The following is a 20,234-nucleotide window of genomic DNA, read 5'->3' on the forward strand; positions in this document are numbered from 1 at the left end:
TGGCGGTGTCACAGAGTGGGCAGTGGTCAGGCCTGGCCCCTGGCTGAACCTGCTGCCAATGGCACCCACGATCATGCTGTGCAGAAAAATAACTTGTCTGCCTCCTTTCTCTTTTAGACAAATCTCACAGGAAGATAAAAATTGGGAGACCAATATCCAGGAGCTACAGAAAAAGGTACTTTCAGGGATTTCCCACTCTCCTCTGGAAGAGATAGATTCCTTTTCTTACTGCATGCCAGGATATGACTAGAAGTCTTTTCTCACTTTATTCCTGTAATTGTACATAAGACGTAAGTTATTTCCAGGAATTAATGGGGAAAATAATTTTCCAGACATGGTAGGCGTATTTTGTTTGAAATCAAAGTTAAATTTTTGCTAGTCCCTGAAGATAGGGTGATATTTTCTATGGTTAACATGGCCACAGGGAGGGGTACTCCCTGCCCCTGTGAGGGGGGGCCTGTGGCTCCGTTGTGCAGATGAGGATGTAGAGGCTGAGAGGGCAGAGGCGATGTGTTTGTGTGTGTGTGTGTGTTATACAGCTCTCACTTCTGACTTCTGGGAACAGAGCTCATTTTGGGTTCTTTTGCCCATGTTCCTGCCTTTGCCAACTTTCTTAGCCCACCTGGTGACACATCATGACCGTTCCAGTAGGGAGAGCTCTTCTCCAGATCTGCCAGGACTCTTATCTGAACTTTCTAATCTGTGAAGTTTCTTTCCTAGGGAGAGGTTGAATGTCCACCTTCTAATTATGATAGGAGCATTTTGTCCTGGACTTAAGGCAACTTAGACTTTGGGATTCTGGTGGGTAAGGTGTTCTTTGATCCCCTCTTCCCAATTTCTGTCCCATTTGAACTGAATGGGTTAGGAGAGGGGTGTGGCTGAGATCCTTTTCTGGGCCCAGGTGTCTACGGACCTTGGTCACATTGCTAGACTGTGCTGCTCTGGCCGAGAGTTGGGTAAGCGCACACGAGAAGGGGAGAGGTGGAAGGGAGAAGCAAAGAACTGGGCAATGTACCTGATTGCATCGAAGAGTTTAAAAAATTTTTTTTTCAATTGAGGTAACCCTGGTTTACAACACCATATACAATTCAGAGGATAGGCTCAAGCCTTTCAGATGTATCTTACCACGCCACACCCACCCCCAAAGCACCCATAGTCCTCCACCAGAGAACATTGGGCCCGCTCCCCGCAATCCCCCTTGGGTAGCCTCAATTCTAAGAGTTCTTACCATGATACACCCAAATAGGCCAAAGGAACAAATCTGACAGAGCCCAAATATCAAGCACAGACTTTGGATCATCTCTATCTACATCACCTGGATGCTGGGATGTTCTTGACATGCCTGCTTCCTCTGTTTCCAATCCTTGAACTCACCCTGGGAATATTTTCCATGTTAACGCAGCTGCAGGGAAGGTTTGTGGTGCCTCCTTTGTACCGAGGGAAGAGCCATGCCTTGCTGCCCTTGTTTTCCCATCACAGATTCATGTAGCAAAATTAACCTTCTTTGGAGATGAGAAGGGGAAGGTGAGTGGGAGCTGGCTGAGCCTTGTTAGGTGGCAGGGTGGAGGACAGATGCTTCCCAAGGGCAGCCCCGCAGCCTGTGAGCAAGGGGCAGCTGCTGCACGAAGGGATATGCCTGTTTTTTTTTTTTTAAGATTTATTTATTTATGCATACAAGAACTGGGGTACAGGCCAGAGTTGTGGGAGTTAGGAGGAGGATTCACAAGAGACAGAGTGGGAACAGAATAGGCAGACTGACTAAAATACACTGATGAGTGGAGCAGTGGGTAAGATAGGAGAGGTTTGCTGCATCACATGGGTTGCTTCCTGGCCATCTGGGGATCGAACCTGTGCTGTAGAGCTGCAGATACCTTCACAGTGCTGTGCTTTACCCCTTGTGCCACCAGGGAAGACTGATATGTGTGTATTTTTTTTTTTAAAGATTTATTTATACAAGCACTGGGTACAGTCAGAAGCGCGGGAGGGTGAGAGAATTCACCAGAGCCAGAGCGGGGAACAGAACAGGCAGACTGACGAAATACACTGCTGAGGGAAGCAGCGGGCGGCAGGAGAGGTCTGCGTGCCATGTGGGACCCTTGCCCAGTGGCCGGGGATCGAACCGGCGCTGCAGAGGCTGCGGGCAGCTTCACAGGCCCGTGCTCAACCGCTGCACCACCAGGGGAGGCCCTATGTGTGTATTTTTTGATGATAACACGTTTTACTGTGTGACCAGAGAAACTAAGAGAAAGTTATATTTATATCTTTACCTATATCTAGATATTTATAAATATCTCTAATTTTAGACAGACAGAGAGAGAGACACACAGAGACAGATGGGCTGACAGAGCATGCTTAAGAAAGGACACAGTGTGGTTGTCAGTTAACACCAGAGCAGGGCTTCACACACGGCCTGGTTAAGTGGGGCAGGGTGACCCTGGGCCCATCTTTACCTACTCCTAGGGGTCCTATTCCCTGCCTTGGCCCCACACAGCCTCGAGCCGTGAAGCATAGCAAATGGGGACCCTGCTGTGTCTCAGCCTGTGGCTCAGGCCCACCGAGAGGAGGCCTGTAGCTCCAGGGCTAATGCAGCTGCTGCAGACCCAGGGTGCCTGCTAGCACCCACTCTGGCCTCCTGAGTAGCCTGCAAGGGTTCCTATGTGTTACCTTTGTAATTAGGGGATTTCCAGGATGCCCCTGATGTCCTACAGAGGTAGGGACCTCCAGCAGGATCCATGTTCCTGCAAGGTCCTGTTCCCTCAGCACTACTGTCAGCGAGGGTTGGAAGTTAGGAGGGAAAGTTGAGCCAAACAGATTGTGGATGCATAGCACCTGTGTGTTTCTGGCGGTTATTTGTTGTCTCCTTGGTTATTTGTTAGCTTCTCACTGAACGCTGGCACCGGGGCTGCGGACAGCTTAACACTCTCTGTGTCATATGGAAAAGCGATTTAGTCAGATGTACTCTCAAAGGATTGTACTATATTTAAAATTTATTGTGTTTCTTTTTCATAAAGATTTTGAGTGCTGTAATCTTAAATGTGTATAGTTTTCCTTGTAACACATCACTTTATTATCTTCCTTCAAGTCCAAGGTGATACATTTTCATTATAAGGAGAAATGTGTAGAGATTCAGGCATGATGGACACATGGAAGGAACTCGAAGATTGTACCGAATAAATGAGTCACGCTTTCCTCTCTCACAGCACAGGATATCAGACAGGATTCTGCTCGCCAAATGCCTGACGGTCTTGGGATTTGTTATCTTCATGTTCTTTCTCAATTCGTTTTTCCCTGGAGTTCATCTTGATCTTGGTGAGTCTCATTTTTTGTTAGCTTTGACTACTAGGCTTTGCAGTTGATAACACAGCCTGGAAGAGAAGGTTTCAAAGCTGTACCCAGATTCTGATGAGAATCTCGCCTAAGAGCTGATTCAGGTAGACTCCTGATGTAATCGTGAAGAATGCCAGAGCTAGAAGGGTAAAAATGTCTTGAGTTTTAATTGTATTTGGTGGATTACATTTGGAAGTTATTGTTGCAGTGTAATTAGCTTTAATTACACTCCAGACAGACTGTATTTTAACATCATAAACCTTTAATCATGACAAGAATGTTCGATGGTCACCACTGGTAGTTAAATATCATGAAACGTGTTATGTGGGTAGGGGCCTTATATTAGAAGATTCTATTGAGTAGTCACAGATTATTTTGTTTCTAATTTTCTTTGAGATTCTGCTTTCAAAGAACATGGCATGCATTTTTAAAAACTCAGACTTTGCATACAATTTTGTTAGATTTGGAAATGATCTTTGTATTAATAATATCCTTAAAATTTAAAGTCACATCTTTAACTATATGGACTTAAAAAAATCTTGACTATTACAAAATGTTTTATTTCAGTCTGAGAAATCTACACTTTTCACTAAAATGTTGTGTCTCTTTTTGCATGATCGTGCATCTGTATTGGGAGGTTTGTTTCTTTTCTGCTTTTAACTCTTGGTTTTTAGTTAGGGTTTGTGTACAAATGATTTTATCTGGGGATATGGGGATACATAATCTGTATATTCATTCCTTCACTGTGATACAGGAAAGTCAGGATAATGAGGAAAAAATTTGATAAGCATATAGTTTAAAAGGAATACAGTTTCCTTACAGTTACTATAACTTTCTTAATGGGAATGGGGAGAGATTGATGCACGATCATCCCAGGGCTTCTGCCAGGGAGATGTGATCATTCATCTTTGGGAACACGTGACCTGCTGTGTAAACTGAGTGTGATACAACACGGTGGCATGATACAACACGTGGCGATGTCACACCACTGAATGTGCACCATATAACAAGTGACACAGGACACACCGTGACGCCATAGAGCACAATTGTCATACAATACCATGCACTGTGTGACCTGGTGTAAAATCACATAACAGCGTGATGTCATATAACACAGGTTCTTGTCATGCGCAGCCTATGAATAAATGCTACATAACACCTTCTTTCATTTAGAAATCACAGCCTAACAGCCCCTTCCCTCTTGTTCTCTTTTTCCTTATTCTTTCACTTTTTAAATTACCACAGAGAAAAGACAACCTTTCCTGATGGTTCAAAGTTCTATAAATTATAACACATATGTAGATGCGTGTCACCACCTCTACAATCAGAGTATGGAATACCTCCTCTCCCAAAACACTAGGTGTTGTCCTTTCACACTCATGACTTGTCTTTATCCTGGCACCTCCTGATCCTTCTCCTTCATTATTAAAGTTTTGTCACCTACATGGACAGACTTCTGCGGAAGGTATGGAGAATGTCATCTACATGGAGTCAGACTCTGTGCATGCTTGGGGACCAGCTTCTCTCACGTAGCAAAGTGCCTCTCAGATTCAGCCAAGTTGTGCTTATCAAAAGTTCCTTCTTCTGTTGGGGGACAGTCTTGCATCATACAGCGGTGCCAACTTCTGTGTCCATTTGCCCACTGAAGGACTTCTGTTTGAATTGTTTCCAGTTTTTTGTGACTGAGTAAAGCTACTCTGAACATTGACATACATGGTTTTTTGTGTGAACTTAACTTCGTATTTCTCTAAGTGAAATTTCTCTAAGGCGGGTTGCTGGGTCATGGGGTGAGTGTGTATTTAGCTTTAAAAGAAACTGCACCACCACTTTCCAGAATAGCTGTACTGTGCTCCCATAGCAGCCTGGGAGAGTTCCAAGCACCCCACATCCTCGCCATCGGTTAGAATACCCCCTCCACCACCTGCCTCTGGTGTTCCATAGCATCTTACCATGACGTCTTCTGTCTAGAACTCCATGTTGTCCCAATTGTTTGTTTTACTCTCTGCTCCCTGGAAGACCCCTCTCTAGATAGACTCAAGGGCATAGCCCACTATCTTCTATATTTTTCTTTCCTCAGTTGATGTGTTAATTTCTTTCTTTTTTTTTTAAGATTTATCTATTTATTTATACAAGAACCAGGGTCCAGGCCAGATGTGCGAGAGGGTGAGAGGATTCACCAGAGACAGAGCGGGGAACAGAACAGGCAGACTGATGAAGTACACTGCTGAGGGGAGCAGCGGGTGAGACAGGAGAGGTCTGTGCGCCATGTGGGACCCTCGCTGGCCAGCCGGGATGGAACCCGTGCTGCAGAGGCTGCAGACAGCTTCACAGCGGGGCGCTCAACCACCTGCGCCGTCAGGGGAGGCCCAACATGTTAATTTCTGACACATTAGTAGGTACAAGGTTCAGGTTTACAGAGTCTGTGAACAAACTTCTTTTGCATCTTACAGATTCTAGCTTACTTGTGAGAATTTCATATGTGGCAGACTCAACTGGGGTTTCTAGAGTACAAAACCTGAGGAAAAGGCTTGTATGTGACTTCACTGGGGAGTGTGATCCCAGGGAGGAGAAATGAGGGACAGGAAAGCAGAGCAGTGAAGGGAACAAGTCAAAGCTTGCCTGTGTCATCACAAAGGACACTGTTCTGGGCTGTGGGTCTCTCGGTCCCAGAGGATTGTCTGAGAAGTATGAAATGCATCTCAGGACTGTCCTTGGCTTTGTATGGGAGAAAGGGGGAGCATTTACCTGTATTCCCATTACTCATTGATCGAAGCTTCTCCCTAAAGAATGCCAACCCCACCTTGCTTTCAGCTGCCACTTGCACAAGGGTCACATAGTACAGAAGCTCCAGAGGGGAGGCAAGTATTGGTCTCCAGGCCCCAAGGCAGACCTGGCCAGGGTGTCCCTGCATGAAGGACCATGCAGGTGAGAGACAGGAGAGCCCCCAAGACTTGCAAGAGGTGGCACAGCAGTGAAGAGAGAAAAGCAAATAAGAGCCAGGTTATAATTCAGGTTCATCTTGCAAAGAGACAGTCCCCTGGTCTTTATTTCACAGTGTACAGAGGAAGTAGGTCCAGACTGCTGAGTTGTACACATAGGTCCACAGTACCCACATGAAACGCTTGGTGCCAGATATGTTTCAAAATTCAGACATCTCTATTTGTATTCTAGAAAGACAATTCAGTGCACATACCAAATTGTATATAATATCGTCCCCCTCACCTACTAAGATTCAGGGAGAGCACCCTGTCACTTGCATTAATATTTCTGCAGCAAAACATGAAAGTTTGTATAAGGGAGGGTCAATAAGGACCCATATAGCTTCATTTCAATTCAAGTCAGGTTTTGTTGAATTCTGACATAAAACTTACAAAAAACTTTTGCTTCTCTGAAATTTAGGATTTCAGAATTGTGGATACCTGATTATGATACTATAAAAAGAATAAGTGAGCTGGATTTAAAATGTTATCTTTGGCCTCAAAATGTCTAACCTTGATTAGCAATTTTCTGGATCTCCTTGATAATTAGTTCAGAATGTGTCCCTAGGTTCTCTCCTGATATGTTTGATTGGATTTCATTTCTGAGGTCTTTCTTCAACTGTTTCCCTGATTATGGTTTTGAAATTGCTGGTGTTCGCAGTGTCCCTGGGTGTCCTATTGTGGAGCAATTTTATTGTCCTTGTGAAAGTATTTTTAGCTACCAATAATACAATTTTCTTGATCAGTCTTAAGCAAAATAGGGAATTATTAGAATGATACTGGACCAACTGGTAGACTCCATGGATTAGTGGGCCCTGAGGGCTGGGGGTGGGGGGCGCTGGGGAGGGCAGACTCAGGACAGTGAAAGGCATCCAGAGGTATTGCTTCTCTCTTCTGAACACCCTCCTTCTCTTCTTTTCTTTTCACTTCATACTTCTCCATGGACTGTTTTCTTGCCTTGTTTTCTGCTCACAGCAGAATGATGCTGATCTCTTTACTTTTCCAATGTATAGAATCTCAATTTTAACCACACACAGAGAAAAGCCTATTTTTAAACCCAAGTTACTCAGTAAAGAATCTAATTGGCCCAGACCAGGTTAGCTTCCTCTCCCAACTCAGAAATTATTACCAGAAGAACAGAGATCACATGGTAACACATGGCCTGGACTATGCGGGTATGGTTCTTAGAGACAGAGGGTCAGTCAACATGGGCTGCATGGATAATCCCTAGACTTCCTAATATGTTTGCTTAGGTACTCTAACTTCCAGTTTGTAGTTCATTCCAATGACATCATTCATTCATGCATGCATTTGTACAGCAAATGCAGGCCATGGCTATGAGGCTGGGGGAAGTGTGCTGAACATTGCTTAGTCATTGCTCTCGCAGGTCTCCCAGCCAAGAGGGAGATGGGTCTATATTGATTCGTTTGCAGTGCAGTGAGGACTACACACTAATTACCACACTGAGGTCCTCTGCTCTCAGTCTGATGCAGAGGCAGGGCAAGAGCACAGGTATAATGCCTATATGATATCTCCCATCATCAAAGCACAGATGAAATGTTACAGGACTTAAAATAAAAGAGGGCTAGGAGGAGGAGGAAGGACAATAGGAGGAGGAAGATGGAGAAGAGTGACAGGAGGAGATCACATCCAATTGAAAAGGCAAGGAAATGTTTCTTGGAGTGGCGTGTGGCCTGGACTTTGAAAAGAGAGGAGAATTTCAAAAGTCAAGGGTGAGGTTACAGATATCCACCAGAGAGAATAAGTTGAGCAAATACAAGGAAGCAAGTGAAACTTACAGAAATTCCAATAAAAAGCAGCGACAGTGAGCCCTTAGTGGCCGAAGTACATGCTTGGCTGCTGGATGGTGGTGCTCTAAGAGGGAGATCAGCAGTGTCCTTCATGTGGCTGGTGCTCAGAGCTGGTCCTCAGCCTTGGCCACAGAGGTGGCATTGCCCTGAGTGAGCAGATGCCCCCTGGTCCACAGGATGTGCGTGAGGTGTGCCTCTTCTTTATGGCTGGGAGAATTTGTTCATTTGTCCTCTAGGCCACATGTTGTCTTACCATAGACCTAGACTAGCAAAGTGAAATGTTATAACAAGGATGCCAGTGTATTAATCTAAAAGAAGAGTCGTATGTGTGGAGAGGACAGTATATTTGGATCTTGGGATTAGTCAAAAGATGTGAGGGTTTCGTAGCATCAGGTGTGCCTGTGAGCAATGGATGTGGAAACCAGACTTTGAGTAAGTCGCATGATCCCCTAGTCAACGAGGACTGAGATCACCTAGTCTGGGGTGTCTCCTCCTAGAGTCTTCCCAGAACTCTGAGCTGCTTCTTTCTAGGACCTTGGAGTGGACATAGAGGGTGGTGGCATTCCCCTGGGTTGGAAGGTTTGGGCTCAGACACAGTGAGCTGGAGAAGGGGGACAATAAATGGAGAGAAAAACTCCAGGGACAGAGACATTCAAGACACCTGATCCATCACGATGAATAAAATGAAAAGGTTATTAACACCCACAAAAGAAATTAGGAGTTCTAACTGAAAAGGCTGTGGAATAATAGATTTTACAGTGAAAAATGAAGCTCCTGCTTTCAAGTATATGTAACTTAAGGCTATTCCACCTTTGATTCATTGGTGGTTTTGCAAACACTGACATGGCAGTATCCTTTAAGTTTAATCAGCATCATAACTTTTTATTTATTGATGAACTAGAATTTTTTATTGTAAAGCTGACCATTTAGCCAGTCTGCCTGACTTGGTCTTCAACCTAATTGTTAAATATCAAACCATCAAATTTAAGAATGTAGATAAATATGTGGGTAAAAATGAGAAAATGTCAAATTTGTGGGTTATTAAAAATGTTGCATTATATAAATTGACCTTCACTAATGTAGGTTGAATTTCTTTGTTTGCTTGAAATTATCACTATTGTCTATGGCAAAGTTGAGTATAGTGTGCAGTATTCAGTTCTAGACTGACCATGTTCTAAATCAGAGATAATATGCACAGCCCAAGCCTAGTTTTTCTTTTCTTTTTTCATTCATTCAGCAGCTACTTATTGAGCATCAATTCTTAGCCTGCTACACTGTCTGAACATGACAGTTAAGTAATGACCATCAAATACTTTAATGGAGGATTTTTTTTAATGTTTATTTTTTTATATCATTGTTCATTTTTTAAAAAAAAGATTTATTTATTTTTTTATACAAGCACTGGGTACAGTCAGAAGCGCGGGAGGGTGAGAGAATTCACCAGAGCCAGAGTGGGGAGCAGAGCAGGCAGAAGGACTGAAGTACACTGCTGAGGGGAGCAGCGGGTGGCAGGAGAGGTCTGTGAACCATGTGGGACCCTCGCCAGGGACTGGGCATCGAACTGGTGCTGCAGAGGCTGCGGGCAGCTTCGCAGCCCAGCACTCAACTGCTGTGCCACCAGGGGAGACCCCATCATTGTTCATTTTTAGACAATATTTGCTTCCCCGCCCCACTCAGGTATAGTCCCCACAGAATTTCCTTCACCAACGCACCCGTGCACCATCACCTCAGTCCCTTGTGCTCCTCCCTCCCTCCGTCTGATCCCTCTCCTTCCTCCTCCCCTGCAGAATGTCTCCGATTTATAATTGTCTGGTTTTGTTTTGTTGTGTTTTGTGTTGTTATTATTTTTTTACACTGATGTCTTATTTGGTTCCCCCTATTTCTGCCAATAAGTGAAACCATGCAATATTTTTCTTTTTCCTTCTGACCTATTTCACTGAGCATAATTCCTTATAGCTCCATGTTGCTGTGAATGGCATGAGTTTATCTTTTTTGATTGCTGAATAGTATTCCATGTATATATACCACATCTTCTTGATCCAGTCATCTATTTTTGGGCATTTGGGTTGTTTCCAGGTTTTACCTATTGTTAATAGCAGGCTATTTCTTTTTTTTTTTTAAATAAATTTTATTTTTATATTCCCCATACAATTGCAACCCCCTTATTTTGACCCCAATCCCTCCCCCCATAGAGTGTCTCTGGTTCACAGTTGTTTGTTGATTTTGATTTTCACTTTCTTATAGTTATTCATTTTCCTGGTCCCTAATTTAAGTTTTCTAGATTCCTGCTATGAGTGAGACCATCGGTATTTTTCTTTTTCTTTCTGGCTTATGCAGGCTATTTCTTATGTTGAAATCACATTCATTAAATTAGAGTGATGTCTTTGTGCTTTGTACTTTACTGCTGTGATGGATTCTCTGCCTGTACTATCTCTTGCTACTGGTTGCTACACACAAGTAGGATGAAAAGCTGGAGGGATAAGGGTAAGAACTTTCCTTTGCAAAATATATTACATTATGTAATTTTCATGCACCACTACATTACAAATGTCAACTAGTCCTCAAATAAACATTTAAGTGCTGGAAATTTCACTAAGCTGACTTTTAACTTCAGAAAAATTGTAAGGGGATCAGGTATAATTACCTGTCAAATATTTGCCTGTTACTCAAAACGTTAAATAAGATACACATTTTCAAAGCAGAGCAGCTTTTATAGTTGATGAATATTCATTACAAACCTCAGCAGCCAACGTTGTCTTTCTATGATTCAGCAAACATTTATTGTGCTTTCTTGAAGAGTGGCTGTGACTGCAGATCAGCAAGCAGGAAAATGCTGCCAGCAGTGGCTGCTACTTGAAATCATTTTTTATAGCTACGATTTCCCCCAGGAGATTATGTGGAAATTTTTTTATCTTTGGAAAAAGTTTAGGAGAAGATAGTAAAATAATTAGGAATTTAAAATTGCTGGGAAAATATATATGTAAAATAAATATTTGTTCACTTTGCTATCAAGAAGTTCATTCTCAGATATTGATTATATAGCAGCAATTTCAATTCTTAGTCATTGCTCATTAATAGATGCAGTAAAATATTTTTGAGCCAGACATTTGGGGATTGTATGTGCATTAAAATTGTCTTTTGAACTGTGAGTTACTGTTTAATTTGAATATTTTATTAGAAGTGTCTCCCTGTGCCTTTATCATATGAAGTTGTTTCTACGACTTTTAATGATTTTAATAAAAAACACACTAAGAATTACAAAAATAAATTAATAAATAATATAACATGTAAGGCAATTGTTACATGAAGTTTGTGTTAACCTGGTAGGATCAAAATATTCAAATCTCTAGATAGCACCATAGTTCCTTCCTAGTTTTTATCAAGTCTTCATCTTAAATGAATGTAAATATCCTCATGATTATTTCAGAATAATTATAAATACATAACATAAACAAGTCTTAGATTTTAAGAATCAATTAGAATAATAACTGTTTTTTTTTATTAATCTTACCAAGGGTAAAAAATTTTACCCTTTACCAAGGGTAAAATTCATTCCCATAACTGAGAAATGAAATCATGAGAGAGAGAAGGAGGGAGAGAATGGCTCAGACTTTTAAAATTGAGATATAGAATTCCCATTCTATAAAATTCACCCTTTGAAGGCCTCCCTGGTGGCACAAGGGGTTAAGCAATGAAGCTATCTACAGCCACTGCAGCATGAGTTCGACCCCCGGCCAGGGAGATACCCACATGGCATAGCAGACGTCTCCTGTCTCGCCTGCTGCTCCCCTCAGCAGTGTATTTCAGTAGATCTGCCTGTTCTGTTCCCCACTCTGTCTCTGGTGAATCCTCTCACCACCCCCTCCCCCCACACCTCTGGCCTGTACTCCAGTTCTTGTATCTATAAATAAATAAATCTTTAAAAAAATAAAACTCACCCTTTGTTTCTTTTTTTTTTCTTGAAAGAAAATCTTTTATTTTTTAACTCTTAAGAGTTCTTCATTTTTTTCATTTGCTCCATAACAGTGAATCTTACTTACAATATCTTTTTTTTAAATAATAAGTTTTATTTTTATATTCCCCACACAATTGCAACCCCCTCATTTTGACCCCAATCCCTCCCCTCCCACCCCCCACCCCCACCCCCCAAAAAGTGTCTCTGGTTCATAGTTTTTTGTTGATTTTGATTTTCACTTTCTTGTAGTTATTCATTTTCCTGGTCCCTTATTGAAGTTTTCTAGATTCCTGCTATGAGTGAGACCATCCGGTATTTTTCTTTTTCTTTCTGGCTTATTTCGCTGAGCATGATCCCTTCCAGCGCCATCCATGTTGCTGCAAATTGCATGTGTTTATCTTTTTTGAATGCTGAGTAATATTCCATGGTATATATGTACCACATCTTCTTGATCCAGTCATCTATTTTTGGGCATTTGGGCTGTTTCCAAAGCTTAGCTATTGTAAACAGTGCTGCTATAAACATAGGGGTGCAGGTGTTCTTTGGAATTGATGTTTCTGTGTCCTTTGGGTAAATACCTAGGAGTGGAATTGCTGGATCATATGGAAGCTCTATGTTTAATAGGTCCAGAAATCTCCACACAGCTCTCCATAGTGGTTGGACCAGTTTGCACTCCCACCAACAGTGCAGAAGAGTTCCTTTTTCTCCACACCCTCGCCAACATTTGTTGTTGCTAGTTTTTTTTAATATGTGCCATTCTCACTGGTGTAAGATGGTATCTCATGGTAGTTTTGATTTGCATTTCCCTGATGACAAGTGATGTTGAACATTTTTTCATATGCCTGTTGGCCATTTGCATTTCCTCTTCAGAGAAGTTTCTTTTTAGCTCTTCTGCCCATTTTTTTACTGGATTATTTTCTTTGTTGTTGTTGAGTCTCATCAGCTCTTTGCAGATTTTTGTGATCAGTCCTTTATCTTTAGTGTTGGGTGCAAAAATGTTCTCCCAGTTGGTGGGGTTTCTCTTTGTTTTTGTTATTGTCTCTTTTGCTGTGCAAAAGCTCTTTAATTTGATGTAGTCCCAGCTGTTTATCATTGCCTTCACTATCACTGCTTTGGGTGATGTGCCTGTAAAGATGTTTTTGATGTGCAAATCACATAGTGTTTCGCCTATATTTCCTTCTATATATTTTATGGTTTCAGGTCTTATGTCTAGTTCTTTAATCCATTTTGAGTTGATTTTTGTGTATGGTGTGAAACTCACCCTTTGAATGTGTGTGTGTTTTTTTTTTAAATATATTCACAAAGCTGTGCAAATGTTACCATGATCAAATTCCAGGACATTTGCATCACTCTCAAATAATATCATACCCAATAGCAGCTGCCAGCCACCCCACTCTAGTCCTATTTCTCCCTGTGTGGATACCCCTCATTCTGGATGTGCCATATACATAGGGTCATTCAACATGTGGTTGTTCATGCCTGAATTTTTCCACTTAGCACAAAGCATTCAAGATTCATCTATATTGCAGCCTGTATTGGTACTTTGTTTTTCCATGTAGCAGATTTTGAAAGTCCTTACTTTACTATTCCCACTGAAATCATTCTTTGGTTGAGTTTTGAAGTGGCTATAATTATAGATATTTATTGTGTCATTATCCACAAAGACTTTCTTTCCTGAGAGGTGTGACTTTTGTTCATTAATCATTGGTGACCAGCAGCATTGCTCTTTGGAGGCTATTGAGAACCTGATTATCTGGTGAGTATTTGGCTTCCAGATTACTTGGCAAGAAAAAGACCAATAGGGGAAGATAACTTTGAGAATGTAAGGCATGATTCACAGTCTGATTCCTCCTTTCAGTGGAAGTGAGAGGCTGGCCTGGTGGGACAGTAGCTGGGGACTAGAGAGACAAGAGCCCTCACTGAGACACAAACATTCCTATTTTTTAAAAAAGATTTATTTATTTATGCATACAAGAAGTGGGGTACAGGCCAGAAGTATGGGGGGGGCGTGAAAGGATTCACCAGAGACAGAGTGGGAACAGAACAGGCAGATCAACAGAAATACACTGCTGAGGGGAGCAGTGGGTGAGTCAGGAGAGGTCTGCTGCGTCATGTGGGCAGCTCCCTGGCTGGGGATGGAACTCGTGCTGCAGTGGCTGCTGATAGCTTCAAAGGTTGTGTCTTAACCCCTTGCACCACCAAGGAGGTCCCAAACTTTGTTATTATCATGTGCATTGGACCCTCCTGTCCCTTCGTCTTTTGAGAATCATCCCACGTTCACTCCTGATAGCCGAATCCCTAAGCATCTGACGTATAGAAATGCTTTTCACACTAAATCACATGTGCACGTTTTTTCTTTTATTTGGCAATTCTGTGGTTTACAGTAACTATAACCTTCTTTTGCTATAAATGTGATTAGCTACTGATTAGGGATCATCTTTCCTAATTCGAGTGAACCATGTTTCTTGAGCACCATGCATGCAAGCACTGTGAGATCCAAAGATGAAGAGGGGTAGTTCCTCTCTTCTAATTGCTTAAAACCATTATCATAATGGAACATAATAAAACATTTCACAAGGTTGGTCATGTTTTGGTTCTGATTGTCCTAACATGAGCTTTTATGTTGTTTGTGGTCTTACCCTTTTATTGGCACCAGTATGTTTTGAATAACACAGACAATACTGTCCCCCGAGTACAAGCAGGTCAATGAATTTAGGGTAGAGCAATTTAATGACTCTTCTTCCCTTTATTTGTTCATCCCAAAATGGCTTGCATTATGTAGTTCTTTGCCTAGCAGAAAGGCTGCAGAGTTTTTAAAAAAGATGTATAAGAGAGACCCATAGCAGCTTTTATATCATGAATATTTCTGGAAAATGTTAGCGGTCCATTTAAACAAATTACTGTGAATTATTGGTGGGGCAGTAAAGTGTTAAGGCTTCATTTCATCATGGGAATTGTTAAAACAATTAACAATTAACAATTAACAAAGCCACCTCTGCTTAAGTGGCTATTACTTAAAGTTTTCTTATTGGTCATTAACTTTGATATTCTAAGTTGCCCCATTATATATCAACCTTGTTTTCTATGTGAAATTACATTTTCCTTTTAGCACTATTCTGAAGAACAATACTCACATTTGCTATAGAAAACCAAATCTGAAAAAAGAAAATGATATCTTCCTTAATATTTTCACCAGTAGCTTCATTTACAATTACCATCTTTTAAAAATAAAATATGAAAAAAATTTGAAAAGAAAACTCTGGAAAACTCACATGCCTATAGGGCTTTAGAGGTATGGGGACCAAGAGACTAATTCCTTTCGGGGCTCTGGGTGTCTCTAACTTTGGAGTTGAAATGCTGGGGGGAGAAAGTATCAAATAAGTTACTCGATTTTCTGAAGAAATTCCTTAACATCAAATAACTTGAACAAATATTTAAGAACAAACATTAATTCTGAGATTAATGCTGTGGTTGTTCATTTCTGGGACTTACCGTCAAAGTGAACCAGTTCTCCAAAAACTCACTGATAGAAATTAGGTGTTCCATTGTTAGTAGATGAAAGTTAATTGGGATAATACTCAACAACTGACAATATGACTGACACTGTTGTTTTTTTATACCTTGCACATATAGAGACCTGAGAAACAGAGCTCCATGCGTGACTGAGTGCAATCTGAATGCCTCGTTTAGGGTGATTGCTAGGCAGCTCAGAAAATCTCAGGATAATGAAAATGGTCTTACTTTTGCTGGTTTTTAAAAGGAAACTAGGAAGTATAGGGATTTTCTTATAAGAAGAAACCTGTGCTTTCTACAGATTCATTGTGTCTTAGGTCCCAAGCACATAGTGCTATAATAGCACTTAACCCCTGCTGACTCAGCTCATTGTAATCTTCTAACCCTGTTCATCCCGTCCTGCCTGTTGTACTTGCTCACCCAGCTGAGGACTGGAAGCTCCTCAGGAGGGGGCATTGGACTGACACTCTGACAGCATGGTGCTTGGGTAAATGACAAGGTCAGTGGTAGATCTAAAACCACCCACAGACAGCCATAGTGTTTCTGTGCAACTGAAAGTCTTGAATTATTTGTGAAAAATCCCATGTGACTTATCTTGGGTAGTTGATAGCCAATGCACAGGAAACCTCAGCATAGGGAGGCAGGCAGAGATTTGGACTCAGTCAGAACTGGCCTGTTTGCCTTTTACTAGTTTGAAGAATGAATATGAGTTAGGAAATGTTGAGATATTCTCTGGAGAGGCACCTGTGTGGCTTGAAAGATACAATATGGTTATTTTTACTAATTGTTCGTGCTCCATTCCTCAGAACAGTTTTTCCTTTCATCAAAGACATCTGAAAAATGTCCAGAGCAAGGATGTGAACAATGTGTTAGTTATAAAAGGTTTCAGATAAAACAAAGTGAAGTTACATTTCTAAGTATATGGAACCCCCTTTTGGGGGGAGGTTTCATAAGTAGAATCACCAGGTTGTTTCTTTTCTTTTTCTTTTTTCTTTTTCTTTTTTTTTTTTTTAACAAAGTAGGATTTTTCCAACATTTAAGTTTGGCCAAGAGAGTCACAAATTTCTTCAAAGACTTTTTTTATTGTATGTCATTATTTCTTAATTTTCTTTTTTCTTTTCTTTTTTATATTTTTTACATCCCTTTTCATTTTTGCACAGTGTATGCATTTTCATCTTGGTTATATTCCCCATACAATTCCCACCCCCCCTTATTTGACCCTAGTCCATCCTCTTCTCTCCCCACCCCCTAGTGTGTCTTTGGTTTATAGTTGCTTGTTGATTTTGATTTTTACTTTATTATAATTAGTCTCTTTCTTGGTCCTTTATTTAGGTTTTCTAAATTCCTGCTATGAGTGAGACCATCCAGTATTTTTCTTTTTGCCTTATTTTGCTGAGCATGATCCCTTCCAGCTCCATCTATATTGCTGCAAATTGCATGAGTTTATCTTTTTTGAATGCTGAGTAATATTCCATGGTGTATATGTACCACATCTTCTTGATCCAGTCATCTATTTTGGGGTATTTGGGTTGTTTCCATAGCTTAGCTATTGTAAATAGTGCTGCTGTAAACATAGGGGTGCAGGTGCCCTTTTGAATGGATGTTTCTCTGTCCTTTGGGTGAATGCCTAGGAGTGGAATTGCTGGATCATATGGAAGCTCCATCTTTAGTAGGTTGAGGAATCTCTGATTAAGGCCCTTGAAATTCTCAGAATACAAGGAACATACCTCAACATGATAAAGGCCATACATGACAAGCCAATATCATTCTCAATAGTGAAAATTTGAAAGCATTTCCATTAAGATCTGGAACAAGACAAGGATGTCCACTCTCACCACTGCTTTTCAATATAATACTGGAAGTCCTAGCCAGAGCAATAAGACAAGAGAAAGACATAGAAGGAATCCAAATAGGGAAGGAAGAAGTCAACCTATCACTAATCGCAGATGATATGATTATATACATAGAGAACCCCAAAACTCCACAGAAAAACTAATCAAACTAATCAATCAGTTTAATAAAGTGGTAGGATGCAAAATCAACACACAAAAATCAGTAGCTTTCCTATATACAGTCAAACTGAAGAGGAAGAAATCAAGAAAACCATCCCTTTTATTATTGAAACAACAAAAAAAAATCAAATACTTGGGAATAAACCAGCTTTTTTTTTTTTAAAGATTTATTTTATTTATTTATACAAGCACTGGGCACAGTCAGAAGCGCAGGAGGGTGAGAGAATTCACCAGAGCCAGAGGGGAGAGCAGAGCATGCAGAAGGACTGAAGCACACTGCTGAGGGGAGCAGCGGGCAGCAGGAGAGGTCTGCGCGCCATGTGGGACCCTCCTCTGGTGGCCCGGGAGCAGCCGGGGATCGAACTGGGCTGCAGAGGCTGCGGGCAGCTTCACACCCAGCGCTCAACCGCTGTGCCACCGGGGAGGCCCAACCAGCTTGTTTTTTAAGTAGAGAAACCTTCCACCAATGTCTGAGCATATGAGGGGAACCTATTTTGGTGGAATGGAAAGAAATTTTCAGAAACTGGGCACTGAGTCTTGCTTTTGGTCCAGCAATCCACATAGCCTGAAGAAAACCAGTTAATCCCTGGGAGCGTCAGTTTCCTCATGGGCTGGGTTGCTGGGAAGGGACCAAAATGTCCTGTGTCAAGGAGGCCACTCAGTGAATGGCAGAGGGTCTTGTTCTGTATTTTGTTGAATCCTGCCACCCTGGGCTTTTGGGGTGGGGTAAAAGAGCCCCCTGTAGCTCTTTGTTCTGCATTGAAACTTGATTCTGTTGGAGATGTGCATGAGAGAGTACAGGTTTGGCTTTGAGGAATGGCAGAATAATACCTGTTCAAGGGGTTGACAGAAACTCAGCTAAAAGCTGCCTTTTTATCCTTATCCCTTGCCAACATAACCAGATTTTAATTTTTAGAAGAGTCTCAATGGCACATTGTTGGAATTTGTAACAGAATGTGGAACTAGAAATTGTGAGGTTCCCATAAATGTCTTTCCTTCCAGCCCACGATAAAAGAGTCCACTGCTTCATCCTTAATCACCAGCATTGTGGAGCCAGCGCTGAGAGAGAACAGGATGAAATATTGCTGATAGTGACTGGGGGGCTTGTTAGAAGGTGCCACCTGGACTCAGTGAAGGTGTCAGACATTGTCAAGTGGATTTGCTTCTGCACGGGCTGCTTGATTAGGGTCACTGGCCCTGCAGTCAATGTGATTAAAATTAAGAGAGAAATTGAGGTTTTCCAGGGACAAGGTGAAGCTTCATTCAGTGGTGGGGCATTTTTATTGCAGGGCATTTTTTCTGACATGAAAAAGCTCTGTGAAAATAGAACCTATTCTGAAGTTGGATTGATGAGCGCTATGACAGGAGTTTTGGCCGGAAGAACATTCAGACCTCCGCAAATGCTAAAGGAAAATAGAACTGCAAAGAGAGTTTCAGTGGCGCGTCCATCTTCCTGTCTTGATTGCAGCTTCTCTTAGGATCTCAGGAAATAACTTGTGTTGTTACTGACTCTTAGAAAGGGATTCTTCTTGCCATATAACCAGCAGGCAATGGGATGCCATTCCTGATTGTGGAAAAATGCTACTCAGGGCAAGTACAATTGGTGCAATTTTTTTTCCACTGAGGATTTAAAGAAAAGGTATGATGATCTATCTTTAATTGAGCAATCAAAGAATCAACCATTAGATGTGATGGACCAGGTAGGCAAGTGCCCATTTATTTTTAGTACTGTGGGGTCGGTGTTCTAGAGATTTCAGGGAAAAGTACTGAAGTCTAATCATGCAGATAGCTATCTGGCCATTCCAACTCCTCCTCTGAGAAATCTTAAGTGATTTCTCCATCTACAGGATAAGGCCTCAGTACCTATGCATGCTATATAAAGCCTTCACACATGCTCAGTGAAATGTACTTTCCAGCCAGGTCTACTTCCTTCTTATATGTTTCTACTGTAACAAAAAAAATCACAAAATTTGCATTTTATCCATTTTTAAGTGTACATCTCAGTTATATCAATTATATTCACAATGTTGTGTAGCCACCACCACCATCTGTTTCTAAAATTTTCATCATCCCAAACAGAAGCTCTGCAATATTAAGCAATAATTCCTTTTTATCCCCGCACCCCAGCCCCTAGTAACCTCTAATATACCTTCCATCTCTATGAATTTTCCTATTTTAGATATTTCGTGTATGTGGAATCTTACAATGTTTGTATGATTTTGTCCTTTTGCATTTGACTTATTTCTATTAGAGTGATGTTTCATCCATGTTGTAGATGTATCAGAACTTAATTCCTTTTAATGGCTGAATAATATTAATATAATAATATATCATAATATAATTTTATAATATAACAATATAATATAAATTATAATATATAATAATCTAATATAATAAGATATAATAATATAATGTGTGTATATACAACATTTTGTTTATCAGTTTATCTGATGATTGACAGAGGTTGTTTCTACCTTTTGATGGTTGTGAATAATGCTGCTATGAAGATTGGTGTTCAAGTATCTATTTAAGTTACGATTTGAATTCTTTAGGGTATATATTTGGAGATTGGTTCCAGACCACTGCAAAGAAATGAGTATTGCAATAAAGCAAGTCACTTGAACTCTTTGGCTTCCCA

The 20,234-nt window shown here is 41.0% G+C and overlaps 1 protein-coding gene across 1 annotated transcript in view; it reads left to right on the forward strand.

The window, feature by feature from the left end:
- The window catches only part of OCA2 (OCA2 melanosomal transmembrane protein), a 168,540-nt gene that overhangs the window by 62,715 nt on the left and 85,591 nt on the right, over window positions 1-20,234 (forward strand). The window contains exons 16-17 of the mRNA XM_084253372.1: window positions 118-175; window positions 3,201-3,309. Coding sequence (XP_084109498.1) covers window positions 118-175; window positions 3,201-3,309 — 167 coding nt within the window. The remainder of the gene's footprint in view (window positions 1-117; window positions 176-3,200; window positions 3,310-20,234) is intronic.

This window comes from Talpa europaea (assembly GCF_964194135.1).
Source record: "Talpa europaea genome assembly, chromosome: 14".
Classification (NCBI taxonomy): domain Eukaryota; kingdom Metazoa; phylum Chordata; class Mammalia; order Eulipotyphla; family Talpidae; genus Talpa; species Talpa europaea.